This window comes from Calypte anna, chromosome 24, assembly GCF_003957555.1.
Source record: "Calypte anna isolate BGI_N300 chromosome 24, bCalAnn1_v1.p, whole genome shotgun sequence".
NCBI lineage: Eukaryota > Metazoa > Chordata > Aves > Apodiformes > Trochilidae > Calypte > Calypte anna.
The window spans coordinates 2,686,972-2,703,147 of record NC_044269.1 but is presented as its reverse complement, the minus strand read 5'-3'; the positions used below and the strand labels follow the sequence as shown (position 1 = coordinate 2,703,147).

The window sequence follows — 16,176 nt, the reverse complement described above, 5'->3', positions numbered from 1 at the left end:
CAACCCCCCTGCCATGGGCACCCCCCACCACCTCAGGTTGCTCAGAGCCCCATCCAGCCTGGCCTTAAAAACTTCCAGGGATGGATGGGACTTCCACCACCTCTCTGGGCAACCTGTGCCAGGGTCTCACCACCCTTACGGTGAAGAACTTCTTCCTAACATCCAATCTAAATCTCCCCTCCTCCAGTTTGAATCTATTCCCCTGTGTCCTATCACTCCCTGACATCCTATAAAGTCCCTCCCCAGCTTTCTTGTAGCCCCCTTCAGATAGTGGAAGGCTACAGTAAGGTCTCCTTAGAGCCTTCTGCTCTCCAGACAGAATAACCCCAACTCTCCCAGCATGGGCCCACTTCTCCAGCCTGTCCAGATCCTTCTGGATGGGATCCCTTTCCTCCAGCATCTCAGCCACACCACACAGCTTGGGGTCAGCAGTGAGGGTGCACTCTATGCTGCCTCCCATGTCGCTGATGAAGATGTTACACAAGGACTGATCCCATTCGTAATTCCCAAACATTACCCTACCAGTTGTGTCTGAAATATTCCCAGAAAGCTCAGAAAATTGGTTCATTTTAAAGAATGGGCCAGCAGTGCCATTCTTTACTGATCCACACACACAGGTATTTATTTATTTGATGCCAGAAGCATCTGACCTCTCATTTCAGACCAGCAATAACAATACAGGGGCCATGCAATCATAGAATCATAGAATGGGCTGGGTTGGAAGGGACCTCAGAGATCATCAAGTCCAACCCTTGATCCACTCCCCCCGTGGTTCCCAGCCCATGGCACTCAGTGCCACATCCAGGCTCTTTTTAAATCTCTCCAGACACGGAGAATCCACTACTTCCCTGGGCAGCCCATTCCAATGCCTGATCACCCTCTCCAGAAAGAAATTCTTTCTCATCTCCAACCTAAACCTCCCCTGGCACAACTTGAGACCCTGCCCTCTTGTCTTGCTGAGAGTTGCCTGGGAAAAGAGCCCAACCCCCCCCTGGCTCCAACCTCCTTTCAGGGAGTTGGAGAGAGTGATGAGGTCTCCCCTGAGCCTCCTCTTCTCCAGCCTCAACACCCCCAGCTCCCTCAGCCTCTCCTCATAGGATCTGTGCTCGATCCTTGAGGGACTCCACGTGTCACTGACCTCTACTTGGACATGGACAAGTTGACAGCCACTCTTTGGGTGCAGCCATCAAGCCAGTTCTTAATCCACCCAGTGGCCCATCCACCAAACCCACGTTTTACCAGCTTGGAGACCAGGATGTCATGTGGGACAGTGTTGGAGGCTTTGCTCAGGTCCAGCTAAGTGATGTTGGGTGCTCTTCCCTTCTCTAGTGATGTTGGGAGCTTTTTGTAGAAGCCCACAAGATTTTTCAGGCCTGATTGGCCCTTGGTGAAGCTGTGTTGATTATACCCAGTCAGCTCCTCATTATTCTGCTGCCTTAGCAGTGCCTCTAGGAGGATCTGCTCTGGGATCTTACTGGGCACAGAGGTGGCACTGACTGGCCTGGACTTCCCTGGAGTTTCCTTATTTCCATTTTTGCAAATGGGGGTTATGTTTCCCCTTTTCCACTCACTGGGGACTTCACCAGACTGCCAGGACTTGTGGGAATTTTGGCAACCACATCTGCCAGTTCCCTCAGCACCCATGGGTGTATCCTAATGGGTCCCGTAGACTTGAAGAGGCCACCTTGACCACCCCCAGCATCTCTGGTATCCCCTGGAGCCTCCAGCCCCTGGGCAGATTCAGGACTGTGGGATCATGTCCTGACAGAGGGGCTTTCAAAAGTTTTAAAGACCAAACTGACTCCAAAACTCATCAGGAGGAAAACTGGGCAGTCTCCTGTCAACTCCCATGACAATTGTGCTTTTTGCCTGGGGCTCCCATGATATCTCAAGAGCAGAATGCCTGTCCTGGAATATCTTCTTCCAGTTAAAGGCAGAATTTTCCCTCTAAGTTTCAAGGAAAACTTGGAATTCAATCTTCCCTTTAGTCTGAAATCATTCAGCAATTCCATTTCTAGCTTCACCTTCCCTGTCAGAAAGCTGCTGAATGAACAAGTTCAATGCAGATTTCTACTCTACTTTCCATTCCTTTTTCCACCCCAGTGTCACTGGAGCTGTAGGCTTTGCTGTTCTCTGAACCCTCACTCTACCCCTAAGAGGGTTTTAGGGTTGGAGGCACCTGTCCAGCCCATGGGATGTCCATGTTGCAATTCTGTTGAATGAGCAAGTTTAATACAGAACTCTACTCTACATTCCCTGCCTTTTGTTCCACCCCAGTGTCACTGGATCTGTAGGCATTCTGGTTCACAAAATCCTAACACTAACCCTAACCCACCCTAACACCAACCCCTAACCCTGACCCTGACCCCTAACTCTAACCCGAATTGGGACAACAGTTGCACCAGCATCCTGGAGGGTGGTGCCAGGATGGGGGGGACAGCAGGAACAGCAGCATCCCAGTGTGGTACCAGGCTACCCTTGGGGTTGTTGGAATGGAACACCCCAGGTGGAATGCTGAGGTAGTGGCCATAGCAACCAGGTAATCCTGGAAGCATTGTGTGAGAGGGACAGAGTAGGTCCAAGCTGGGCTGCGAGTGCCTCTCCCTGACCACCATGTCGTGTGTCCATTACAAGTTTTTCTCCAAGCTCAACTATTCTACTGTCATTTTCCATGGCCAAAGTATCTCCCTGCGTGACCTCAAGCGCCAGATCATGGCCCGTGAGAAGCTGAAGGTGACCAGATGTGACCTGCAGGTCACCAATGCCCAGAGTAGAGAAGGTGTGTGTGGGGCACGTTCTCTGGTGGGCTGGGATGTCCCCATCCTAGAACCTCAGGGACCTCCCAGCTGGTGGCAGTGCAGACCCCGCTGCAGCACCCAGGCTTTTCTCATGCCTCATCCTCCCAAAGTCTGGGTCAGCCCGGGGACCATCCTGCCAGCATCTGTGGGGACCAGGAGGGCAGTGCCAGGGATGGAGTGGGGTGGGAAGCAATAAGGATGTTCATCAAGATCTGTGACTTGTGTTAAGGGCTTCAGGAGAGGTGTTCTTCTTGGAGCTGCTCTTCTGGCAGCTGCCTTTAGGTTGTTTTAGAGGTTTTAGGTGTTTTAGAGGTTGAACTCGAAGTGGTCCACGTGTGACATAAAGTTAGAGAAGTTTGGTTCCCTGGAGGCAAAGGAGTGAGGAGGCAAAGGGAGGGGGACAGAGAAGGAAGAGGGGGAGGACAAAGAAGAAAGAGGGGGAGGACAAAGTAATCAGAGGGGGGGGACAGAGAATGCTGGGGGGACACAGATGAGTAATAGAAGGGGAGAGAGAAAGAGAAAACAGAAAAAAGGAGAAATCAGGGGAAGAGAAAGAGAGGGACAGAAGCAGAGGACAGTGGGGGACAGAGAAGGCAGAGAAGGGGGAGAAAGAAAACAGAGAAAAAGAGAAAAGGGACAGAGTTAAATAAAAAAGCCTGGAAAGGCAGAGGGGTCAGTGGAAAGGAAAAGGAGAGAGGGGAAGGGAAAAGGGGAGAGGGGAATGGAAGAGAGGGATAGAGAGAAGGCAGAGAGGGTAGGACAGAAGTCAGAGGGGGGGGGGTGGACAGATAAGGCAGAGAAAAAGGACAGAAAGAGAAAACAGAGAAAGAGAAAAGGGACAGAGTAAAATAAAAAAGCATGGAATGATAGAGGGGGACAGGGGAAGGGAAAAGTGGAGAGGGGAATGGAAGAGAGGGATACAGAGAAGGCAGAGAGGGCAGGACAGAAGTCAGAGGGGGGTGGACAGAGAAGGCAGAGGAGGGGACAGAAGAGGTGTGGGGGGGGGGGGGGAAGATGAGGCAGAGAGGGGGACAATGAGGTGGGGGGGAACAGAGAAGTAACAGAAGGGGGGAGAGAAATAGAAAACAGGAAAAAAGGGAAAAAGGGGGGGACAGAGGGAGAGAAAAAAAGAGGGACAGAGGAAGAGAACAGTGGGGGACAGAGAAGACAGAGAAAGGGGACAGGGAATGAGAAAACAGAGAGAAAAAGAGAAAAGGGACAGACACATAATGCTTTATAGGAATTTGCAGTATCCTGGGTATCAAAGAGCTGTTCACCAGTTTTCTTGCCTAGATTTGATTTCTTTCCCAAGTAGACACTGGCCTAAGGAAGAGTCTTGCTCGTGCTAAACAATCCAGCCATGTTCACAGGTTCTAATCTACTGCACACTCCCATGTAGGTTATATGATTTTATTGATTCTTGATCAAAATGACACAAGGATCAACTACGGGTGCATCCCCAAAACCAGCTTGGGGACAACAGCTGCACCAGCATCCTGGAGGGGGGTGCCAGGATGGGGGGGACAGCAGGAACAGCAGCATCCCAGTGTGGTGCCAGGCTGCCCTTGGGGTTGTTGGAATGGAACACCCCAGGTGGAATGCTGAGGTAGTGGCCATAGCAACCAGGTAATCCTGGAAGCATTGTGTGAGGGAGACAGAGTAGGTCCAAGCTGGGCTGCGAGTGCCTCTCCCTGACCGCCATGTCGTGTGTCCATTACAAGTTCTTCTCCAAGCTCAACTATGCTGCTTAATATTAGAGATTATAATTGTTTTGCAGTACTCAGTATGTATTTCAGATGGAAGATTAAAGAGGAGAGATACCACTTAAGTTTGAGCCAATTCTGCTTCTTTCTTGTGAAAGCCAGCTCAAACTCCATCCCCAACACCCCATACCCTAGAATTCCATGATCCAGATTCTAGCACTGCCACTTTTGGTGCCATGTAAATGTAAAGCTTATGAGCAGGATGGATGAAGATTCAAGTAGTGGTCAGAAATGGGGGCAGTCTGTGTCTTGTCACCAGTAGTGCTGGTGAAGCATCTTTTATTTACCTGCTATGAAAAAAAAACAAGCAGGGTTGTCATGCCATGGCCAAACTCCTGTTGTGTTGCAGAGTCCAACTGGTCAGTCTTTGGATTCTGGTTTATGCAGGGCTGGGTTTTCTGGGGTTTGTTTTCATCTTTAGATCTATTGGGTTGTGTAACAAACAAGGAAAATCAGGTTCAGCTCAGTCAGGACCTCCTGCTCCAGCAGACTCGAGTGACTTCAGAGCTCCTTTTGCTGTCCAACTATTTTAAGTTCATTGAATTCCTTATCAATGTATAATTAAAACAATGTATATCAATGTATAATTAAAAACTGACTATTTTTTCTCTATTTATGTTGGTTTCAGAATACACAGATGATAATATGTTAATTCCTAAGAACTCATCAGTAATTGTTAGAAGAATCCCAGTTAAAAATACCAGCAAAACAAATGCCCTGTAAGTATCCACAAAACATTCTGGGGGTTTTTTTGTAACTTTTTTTTTATGGGTATTGGCTTACAGAGGCATCCAGCTGGTGTCTGGAGTCTTTTCATCCTAGCTACTGGGAAAAGAGATGTTGAACCTCAAAAATAAGAAGTTCCACTGAGAAGGGATTCCAATGAGTTTTCTAAAGTCAATGTCCTGTTCAGGCAAAAGTAAAAGAACACTATTCAGAAGTATTGCTTTCTGTGCAAGTGTGAGGAAAGGGTAATCCTTTCCAGCCCTGAAACTCAAGAATCCCTTTAGTATGGCCCCAAATGTTACTTGTCACTGTTCTAATGCTGTTTTTACCCAATATACTACATCTTCTCCAGGTTATAATGCTGTATTCTTAAGGTTTATGGAGGACATATACACATGCAATCCTGACACAACAATTATTTCTGTTATCTAAGTGTTCATCCAGTCCCCTTCTCTATCTGCTCCATTTGTACTCTTTGAATGGTCATCTTTTCAAGTGCTTTAAAACTGGACCTCTGCACCCCAACCAGCACACACCATTAGCTTATGGTTTTGCCATAGCTTTCTGATGTTGGTCCTCAATGAACAATCTTGAACAAATAGGGATAGCAGCATCCTGGTACCCAGGAAACAGAAAACCCCGAGCTGAGGTGCTTCTTGTAAACCTAAGTAGTTGTTACAGAACTTTCAAGGCCCTGCCTGTTAATTCTGGACTCCACAGCTGTGTGTTTCTAATTGTGGCTGGTTTTGAGGGGCATAATATATATGAGTATATATGTTCTCTGGTCACTGCATCCTGTTTCTGTTTAATATCTTTATTGATGATTTAGATGAGGGGATTGAGTCCATCATCAGCAAGTTTGCAGATGACAATAAGCTTGAGGGGAGTGTGGATCAGCTGGAAGGCAGGAGGGCTCTGCAGAGGGACCTGGACAGACTGGAGAGTTGGGATGATCCCAATGGGATGAGGTTCAACATTCCAAGTGCCTGGTCCTGCACTTTGGCCACAACAACCCCATGGGGAGCTCCAGGCTGGGCACAGAGTGGTTGGAGAGCAGCCAGACAGAGAGGGACCTTGGAGTCTGGATTGCCAGGAAGCTGAACAGGAGCCAGCACTGTGCCCAGGTGGCCAAGAAGGCCAATGGCATCCTGAGCTGGCTCAGGAACAGCGTGGCCAGCAGGTCCAGGGAAGGGATTCTGCCCCTGTGCTCAGCTCTGGTGAGGCCACAGCTTGAGTCCTGTGTCCAGTTCTGGGCCCCTCAGCTCAGGAAGGAGATTGAGGTGCTGGAGCAGGTCCAGAGAAGAGCAAGGAGGCTGTGAAGGGATCCAGCAGAATTGCTGTGAGGAAGGGCTGAGGGATCTGGGGGTGTTGAGGCTGGAGAAGAGGAGGCTCAGGGGAGACCTCATCACTCTCTCCAACTCCCTGAAAGGAGGTTGGAGCCAGGGGGGGTTGGGCTCTTTTCCCAGGCAACTCTCAGCAAGACAAGAGGGCAGGGTCTCAAGTTGTGCCAGGGGAGGTTTAGGTTGGAGATGAGAAAGAATTTCTTTCTGGAGAGGGTGATCAGGCATTGGAATGGGCTGCCCAGGGAAGTAGTGGATTCTCCGTGTCTGGAGATATTTCCAAAGAGCCTGGATGTGGCACTGAGTGCCATGGGCTGGGAACCACGGGGGGAGTGGATCAAGGGTTGGACTTGATGATCTCTGAGGTCCCTTCCAACCCAGCCCATTCTATGATTCTATGATTGCATGGCCCCTGTATTGTTATTGCTGGTCTGAAATGAGAGGTCAGATGCTTCTGGCATCAAATAAATAAATACCTGTGTGTGTGGATCAGTAAAGAATGGCACTGCTGGTCCATTCTTTAAAATGAGCCAATTTTCTGAGCTTTCTGGGAATATTTCAGACACAACTGGTAGGGTAATTGGGAATTACGAATGGGTGCTGCAGTGGAGGAGAAGCCTTCCAAACTGCATGACTGACTTTGTAGTGTGTTTTGCAGGGCAAATCATCTTCTGTTTCCTCATCTTCCTGATGTGTGCTGCTGTAATTGTGAGCATGATGGTTGCACCAGTGGCAGGAAGCACAAGCCTCTCTATTTGGCCATGAAGTCCATAGCAGTCCTTGAGCTGCTGCTTCTCGTGGGACCATTGGGATGATGGATGGTTTGGTTTTTTGGCTGTGGCAGTGGTCCCATGGCCACATGTAGCTTGCAGATACTTCTCCAAGTAACTGAGGAATTCCTTTGAACCTGTTATGTCCTTAGAAGCCTTTGTGACAGTGGAGAAATGTGACTTCTGGAGGTTTTTTATTTGCTAAGAGCTGAGGTATGCCCAATTTTAGGATGCAAATAGCTTTCCTCTTTGGCTAGAATATCAGCACTTATCTGATGTTCACGTATTACACTCTATTTTCACTTCTTAAGGCTGAGTGCAAGGGCTTTAACTGAAGTTCTGATCACCTTTATTTGTTCTTCTAGAAGCAGATCAGAACCAGTGAGTGGAACATCTAGAAGGCAGACGGAGGTACTGAGTGGAGCACCAAAAGCTGTACGTAAAAACACAATTTCACACTTCCTACTGGAGCCTGCATTCCCTTGTGTTGACTTTCCAAATGTTAATTTCATATATTTTCCATTAAAACAGAATTGGTGTTGCAAACACAATATATTTAATTCAACACAGCAAACCAGTAATGCTGTCATTTGCCCAGGGTTCTTCTGGCTAATATTTCTTGAAATTATCACCAAAATCCACTGAGAAACTGTTATTTATTGTTAAACTTGGTACTTGTTTTTCATTCAACCTAATACTGAAGCCAACATATCCTAAACATTTTGAGGACAGTTCTGTGCCACTAAATGCTTCCTTTTTATGTCTGTAAATCATTTCTTCCTAAAACTGTCTAATTGAAGTGAAATTGTTTGGGCCCCCCGTGAGTACAGAGACATCTTCAATAGATTGCCATCAATTTATCTGTCCCTGCTTGCCAAGGTGGAATTCTTCAGTTCTGCAGGTGATTTCTGGACTTTTAACTGATAAAGCCATTCAGTTTAATAGTGTGCACATGAAAATACCTAAAGCCCTCTATAAATTTTGGCAGAAGATCAGAGCCTGGTGCCTTTGTGTTTAAAAGCACTGTCAATCCTCTCACTTTTACCTGCAGGATATGTTTTTATCTGGATGCTTCAGCATTGCTTGCTGCATCCATTTCTCCAAGGTTCAGGCTTTCTTTAGGATACCACCAGTTGTTATTGACACTGGGAAAAGTGGCAGCATTTTTCTACAGCTTTGAAAGCACTGTCCTGCTGCTCAAATAGGAATAAGGAACACAAGGAAATACCTGACTGGTAGTGGTCTAGATCTTGATGGAGTGGAACACAGTATGGAACTCTGCATTCCAAAATAGTCTTTCTAGCATAAAAATGACTCAGTGCTTTTGTGAATTTTATTTTTCATCTTGATTTTTTGGTCTAACTACTTTTTCATCACTAGAGTGGGATGAGGCTCTACACTAACCCCCAGTTATTGGTTTTGACTGCTTAAGAAACTGTTAGGAGATTATAGAAATTCAGCTGTGCCTGTATTCTTCCCAAAACAGAGCCTCTGATGCTCAGGGAGTGTTGGGTAATATTTCATATTAAATACTTTCTCTGTGTATACCTAAAAGCCCTGAATCTGACATTGGTAATTCTGGTACTGAGCAGTTTGAATTCCTTTCTGTCCCTCAGTGTATGAGTTGGTGTTGCTGACTCAGTGACCCTAACAGTTCACAGAATGAGTTTATGGCAACTGTGTTCCTAGGATTTTATCTAATTAAGATGGATTAATTATTTCTTGTATATTTACACTCTTTTTTTTTCTTTTTTTGTGAACAGATCAGTGACTCCTCTGCACCTCTTTCTCTGGCCCAACTTATTGAGGTACATGTAGAGTCTTGTCAGATACTTTAGAAAAAAAAAAGGAATCTTTGCTTCATTATTTTAAATCTTATGCTGTGATCCATAGCTGGATAACACTTGATATTGAAGCCGAAAAAGGCCAAACAAAACTGTTTAGAGACAGAGTTTGAGTCTTTAAACAGCAAAGGTTTTTATTTTCGGATCCGGGGAACCCCCCAGCTTGCGCCGGAAAAAGAGTTCCAAAGGGTTAAGGGAAAAGGGGTTAGGGTATTTATACAGTAAAAGGGGGAGGTTACAACAATACTACATTCTTAGTTCTTGCTGACTTCATTAGGTTGTTACAAAGCAATATTGTTACAAGACCCCAGCCATAATTTCTTCTTATCCGTTGGTGATGATATCTTTATAGTCTTCTTGTGCGGATGTTCACATCCTTTAGTGTCCAGCTGGCCTTGGCAGTACCTTGCTTTTAGAACAAGACTTGTTTTAAGAAAAGAGTTACAGAAGAAAAGACTTACACTTTAATTATTTTGCTAGCTAGAAATTAATCCCGTTAGGACCTTGTATTGGTTACATTGTTCTAGTAGAAAAATGACATGTCTCAGCTGCTTTGTATGGGAAAGTGAAATGTCTCAGCTGCTTTGTATGGGAAAGTGAAATGTCTCGGCTGCTTTGTATGGGAAAGTGAAATGTCTCGGCTGCTTTGTTAGCTTCTTTCTCAATTTAACCCTGAATTATTAGTAGTTATGAAAACAAATTCATTAGCATATATTACAAGTCTTAATTTTTCATTAAGTAATTCACATAAACAGTTTGGCCTGATCCACTCTCTTCTTCAATATGTGACCAAAACTTTGATTTTTAATAATCTGATGTATTTGTTTTAACTTTACAGTATGTTCCTATTTTGATCCTAATCTATCAAGGATAATTTCCAGCTTGGTAAGACAGGAGGGGAGTACCTGATCAGCCTCAGGGTAATCCTGCAGTATTCCTCATCTTCAAGGCCCAAGGCATCCCTTCAGAAGCTGTTCACCATCACTGTTTTGTTAATTTTGGGTTGGAAACACAACTTTTGTGGAGCAGTTGAGTTGGCTGTGAGTGTTGGACATATCAGTGTGTCTGCAACAGCCAAACTAGGGGTGTTTCTGTAACATGGACAATTAGACAACTATCTTTTGCTTTCTGGTCACTCGTTATAGATCCACTCTTCAAAGGATGAAGTGTCATGAATTGAAGCCTTCAGACAGTGGCTAGACAGCACACTTTATTTTAATTTTATTTTTTTAATGCACTCTCTGTTCATGGTGTAAGTAAACCTAATAATTTCTAGGAGTGTGTTTGTGTGGCTTGGTAGCAGATGTGACTTTCTGGGACTGTTGTCACGTTGTGGTTTACTGTGGAACTTCTGTCACAGTTGCTCAGCAAGGTGTTGGGCTGGGAAAGCACCAGTGATTGCCCTTGTGAAAAGGTGCAATGCTCACCAGTGAAATGACTGCTACTGGAAGGTCCAAAGAGTGGAGAAGTCAGGGCCTGATGCAGAGGAGCTGGTTCTTTCTTCTGAAAATGTACATTGAAGTTCATGTCCAAGAAAGAGAAATCTTTTCCTGCTGGAAACCTCTCTCACCACAGAAATTAAGGAGTGTGCAGGAATAACCAAGGGAAGTGTCCTTTTGGAAGGAAGCCACCAAAAGAAAGTGCTCTTCATTAGTGCTGTCTCTAAAGGTGTTCTTAGTGCCACAAACTCATATACAGCTTTATTTTAAAATGGGAAACCTGGCCAAGTGATGACCACATTTGATCTGTTGAGAAAATGGCAATATTTCAGAAAAACACAGAAGCACCAGATGAAGTGGCTCCAAACAGTTATTTTAACTCTTCAGTGCAGATGGGCTTAGCATGGAGGTAATGGATTTAAATTTTTCTGGATTATTATGATGTGGAACACGTGTTGGGGGGTTTGGATGTGTTTTCTCCAAACAGATCTTGTTCATCCATGTTAGTCAACTTCCTATGAAGTTTTCTGTCAATGGAAATAGAACTTATTTCATAGCTGTCAGCCTGGATTATGTTACCTCTGAGGAAACAAAGTGTGTATGAAGCAGCTTTTTAATGACCTGTTGAAACTGGTTTTGTGAATGGTAACACATAAAGCCAAAATACGTGTGGGTGACTGGAATGACAGCTGCTTGAAGGATGAAAGAATTCATTCTCTCCCATAGACCCTGCTTTTATCTTGGCTTAGCAGGCCTATGAGCACCACATCATGGCCTAAGGACTCCTCAGAACATCCTCAGGACCAGTGGTACTTTGGGACAAGCAGCTGTTTTCATGACAACCCCACTCACGTTGTGCTGCTCTCTGCAGGATGGGAGTGAGTGGGGTTGTGTGGGGCTGAAATGTGGGTTTTAATTTGTGTCAAATGACTCCTCATTCAACAGACTGCTGATCTGGCTGGAGCCAATGCTTCTGAAGAGGACAAAATCAAAGCCATGATGATCCAGTCCTGCCGTTACTATGACCCAGCCAAGTAAGCATGGAAAATATCCCATCTTCTTTGAAGAGGATGGAAAAACTGTGGCTATGTTTTAACACACGTCCACTGTTTTCTTTTCCCCCCAAAAACCCTTCTAGTTACATGAAGAACACCTTGGCTCCTCCTCCATCATATGTTTGCTTTTGCTGTGGGAAGCCTGGCCACTATAGAAAGAACTGCCCAGAAAATGGGGTAAGATTGTGGGTGATTTCTGATATTACTCAGGTGTTAATCTTTTAACTTCTGTAGCTCCCTAAAAAAAAAAAAAGACTACTCCTATTAAGACTTGTTGATCATTATATTAAATAAAGATGTCACTATTGCCAAAACCTTCAAAATGCGAGGGAAACCTGGAATTATAAGTGTAAAACTCTCTTGTTTCTAGATAATATTGTGTCTGTGCATATTTTTATATATGGTAGTATGACTGGAGATATTTCTGGGTTTATGTCTTTTTAATGACAGGTCAGTTTTCAGTATTTTGCCTTAAAACAAGGTGTTTCTGTTGAAACCTTGATTACCCAAGTCTCTGGGTGCTTGTACCATTTAACATCAATCAGTGAATATACAAGCAGGAGATAAATTCAGCCTTCATATAGAGATGGGGAGGATGAATTTCCCCAGTGACTGACCCAAAGAACACAACAAATCCCTCACTCTGAATTGGGCTTTGGAGGAGAAGCCTATTTGTGTATCTTCTCCAACTGGGTTGTAAGTTAAGGGGTATTTCACCCTTAAGAAACCTGAAGTTAAGACAATGTTGAGCTCAATACACTGCTCAAACCTTTAGGACATCCTTGCTATGTTGTTTTAAAAAATAATTTAATTGGAGCAACCTTTATGCTACGTAAAAGGAGGGGGTTAAAGGCTTTTGCTCTGTAAAATAATAATTGAAATTACATTTTAAGGGTGGGGGCTAGAAGACAGATGTCTGCATTTCTCTTCTTAACAGGGCCAAACTGCTGAGCCTGTTTCCAGAATTAAAAAGAGCACTGGAATTCCAAGGAGCTTCATGCTAGAGGTGACAGATCCAACCACAAAGGGAGCACTGCTGACAAGGACTGGGAAATACGCAGTACCAGTTATTAATGCGTAAGGATGGAGTTAACTGAGCTGACCAAAAAATGAACAAGAGAAACCAGGCAGAAATATCTGTGGCAAAAAAGTAGTTGAAAATAAATACCTATATTTTAGATGTCTAATGTGAGGCTGGCAGAATTCCATATTCCTTTGATAAAGGTTCAACGCTTGGAAAATTTTCCCTTTAAAGACTTTAAAAGTCTTTAACATTTGTGGTTTTCCTTCCCCACCCTCTTCCAGAGAAGCTTATGCTAGAGGAAAGAAGGAAAATCGTGCCTTTTCATCAGAAAAACCATCATCATCCTCCTCTGATGATGATGCCATTCCTGAAGAGTTCTTGTGTCCCATCTGCAAAGCTCTGCTGACCGATGCTGCTATCATCCCTTGCTGTGGGAACAGTTACTGTGATGAGTGTAAGTGTTCTTTGCATCTTTTAAGTCAAAATAAACCCATGTGAGCTCCCGAGAGCAGAAACAGGAGATGACAAAGCTGCTCTGTTTGCATTTCCGTTTCACACTGAAGTCCACCCTTGAAAAGGACACTTGGTGTTGAAAAGAGGGAAAAAAAGGAGAAAGTTCTTTGCTTTTTTGTTAGTGTGTCTACTTAAATCCCATTTAAATAAGGGGGGGTATGAGCAGAGTGTGTAATTATGCAAGTGATGACAGTCAGTGTAGTTTGTCCACAGCCCTGTTGTCTCTTACTAAATTCTATAGGCAGCTCTGGTGCCTTTCCACTGTGTTAAAAAAAAAATAAAAAAATAAGAGAGTAGAAAGAAGGCTAAATGAAACATCAAGGCACAGGCTCATCTTAAATATATGAAGTACCAAAACCATATTGTTATTTGCAACATCCTAGAAATGGTTTTATTACACTATTGAGTATTTATATCTCTGAGCTGTGCATTGAAGGTCACAGTCACCATATAACCACATAGGTGTTTTTAGGATTTATTAGAACACCAAAACCCCCCTGATTTGCTTCAATACTATTTTGCTGATTCTACACAGGTATTAGAACAGCATTACTGGAGTCTGAAGAACACACCTGCCCAACCTGTCAGCAGTCAGATGTCTCTCCTGACACCCTGGTTGCTAACAAGTGCTTACGCCAGGTAACATGATGACTTTTACATGAACTGCTTTGGAGAAATGCCTACTTGTAGAATGCTGAAAGGGAAGAATTATATTAATTTATACCTCCTTCCAGAAGGCTCCATTGAGTAAGTTTTGCATCTGGGAAAGAACAACCCCAGGTAGCAGTACAGGTTGGGGACTGAGCTGTTGGAGGATGCTCAGTGTCTTCCCTGGAGACATTCAAAGCCCACCTGGAAGTATTCCTGTGTGACCTTCTATGATTCTAAGGCCATATTCATTTTCAAATAGATTGTTTTCAGGGAATCTTACAGCTGTTTAGAGATAACCTGTCAGGTTCACCTCACACTTGTGTTTCACGTGATTGCTCCACTTTGAAATTCAGTGTTTACACTGAAGAACTTCAAACACAGATCCTCTGAGCTCCCAGCCACAAACAGTGCTTCATGGGATGTGTTTCAGGATTTAGAAGTTGATCTTTACTCTTTCAGATTGATAGCACGGGGAGGAATAAAAGAGGAAATGCCATTTGCAGAGGGCTCTGTTCATTTCCAATCACCTTTTAATTTCCAGCTAGTGAATAACTTCAGAAATGGAACTGGCTACACAAACAGGCTCAGGAAGAGGAGACAGCAGCAGCCACCCCCACTCAAGACTGCTTTATCTTCCTCCTCTCTGGTGAGTGCCACTCAACTTCCCAGACCTTCCTCTCGGTTATTCAGCAGTTTCTGGGGTGAGAAGGTGAGGTTTCTGTCACTGGATGTGCTGATTCTTATATTTCACTGGACTTATTTTTCCAACTCTTTGCTTGTATTCCCAAGGGCTCTCAGGTTCCTGCAGGAATGCAATCAGCCTCTCCAAGTCATCTTGACCCCAAAGAGCAAGTCTCAACCACCAGTGGTAGGGAACTAGAAATAGAGAATTTGGGTTTTTTTAAAGTGATTTCAGATAAAATTAATGGGGTGGGGTTTTTTTTGTTTCCCCTCTCCCCACTCCATCAGGTCATCGAGTCAGAGCCAGAGCATTTTCCTCCACAGATGACCAAACACCCCGGGAAATGTAAGCATTCTATAACTAGAAATTATAATTATATAACTATAATTATAATGCTATATTTCTAAATGTAAGCTCTATAGATTACTGCTTGTGACTTGCAAAACAAGGCCATAACACATAACTTTTATAGTGGCTGGTTTGCAATGAGAGAAGGATGCAGAGATAGGTGAGGAGAAAACAAGAGGGAATTACATCTGAAATGGCTTAATCTGAGCTGGCTCTAACAAAGGGGATCTCTGCCAACACTGAGATTAATTACAATGAGATTCCAAGACATGATTGAAAAGAGGACTCTGGAAAAGAAAAGCTCTATGAGGAAGCCATAATTACACAGAGAAATGAAACAAACCTGCAGGCTGTGATGGAAATCTGAATGAACAGGAAGAAGAAGAAATAGATCTCCCAGTAAAAATCAGGTTCCAGACTTCTTTTGAACAAATCAGTTGATCTGCATTGAACAAATGATTGGAAAAGTCACTGCTGTTGTTTTAGGACATTTTAAAATTTCTTCAGTTCAGCCATCTCCAAATGGCCAAGCTGCTTTCTCTGAGCTGGAGAAGAAGGAGTCTTAGTTTTATCTATTATTGAAGTGTTAATTTAGTCCTTCCCTTTGGTACAGATTTGTTCTAGCTAGGTTGTAAGGGTGCATTGTGTTCATAAAAGCTTAGAGATCAAACAAAACTCACAATTTAAAAAGCACTGATAGCACCTCATGGTGTAGTTACAGTAAAGTGCCTCTGACATAACAAGAATGTCAAAGTGGTTCCAATAATAACTAAAACAAGACAAAAGTAATTCTGAAATAGTCCCTAAACCACGCAGGAATTCTCAGCTGTTAGTGGGATGTTCACCTTTTGTATTTGCACACAAGATTTATTTTCTCACCTTGGCCATGTTTTGTTTCTTGGAATTGTGATGAACACAGAAGTTTTTCTCTCTTGTAAGCAGGAACTTTGACTTGTTATCTCCTTGTTGGACTGGCACTAACATTATTTCAGTAGCTGAAAGAACCTTTGGTATGAGCACCTGGAGAAGAAAACAAAAAACCAGAAAGCTGAATCAAACTGGGAGATTGTTTGGAATCAATTTTTTAATTGTGTTTTTTGTGGTTTTTTTTTTAAGGTCCAAGTCTCCCTCTTGTACAAACTCTTCTTCTCAAATGGAACCTCCCTTGAAAAAAATCAAGAAGGAGTAGCCAGCCTTTCTTTGTTCATGTTTCTGGTTCATGT

The 16,176-nt window shown here is 43.9% G+C and overlaps 1 protein-coding gene across 1 annotated transcript; it reads left to right on the top strand.

The window, feature by feature from the left end:
- Positions 1-2,613: 2,613 nt before the first annotated feature.
- LOC103526089 (E3 ubiquitin-protein ligase RBBP6-like) lies at positions 2,614-13,920 on the top strand. Its single transcript, XM_030464650.1, has 9 exons — positions 2,614-2,779; positions 5,190-5,280; positions 7,763-7,832; positions 9,161-9,205; positions 11,626-11,714; positions 11,819-11,912; positions 12,673-12,812; positions 13,041-13,213; positions 13,808-13,920. Exons 1-9 carry the CDS (start codon positions 2,614-2,616, stop codon positions 13,918-13,920), a joined length of 981 nt encoding a protein of 326 aa, XP_030320510.1.
- Positions 13,921-16,176: the final 2,256 nt, after the last annotated feature.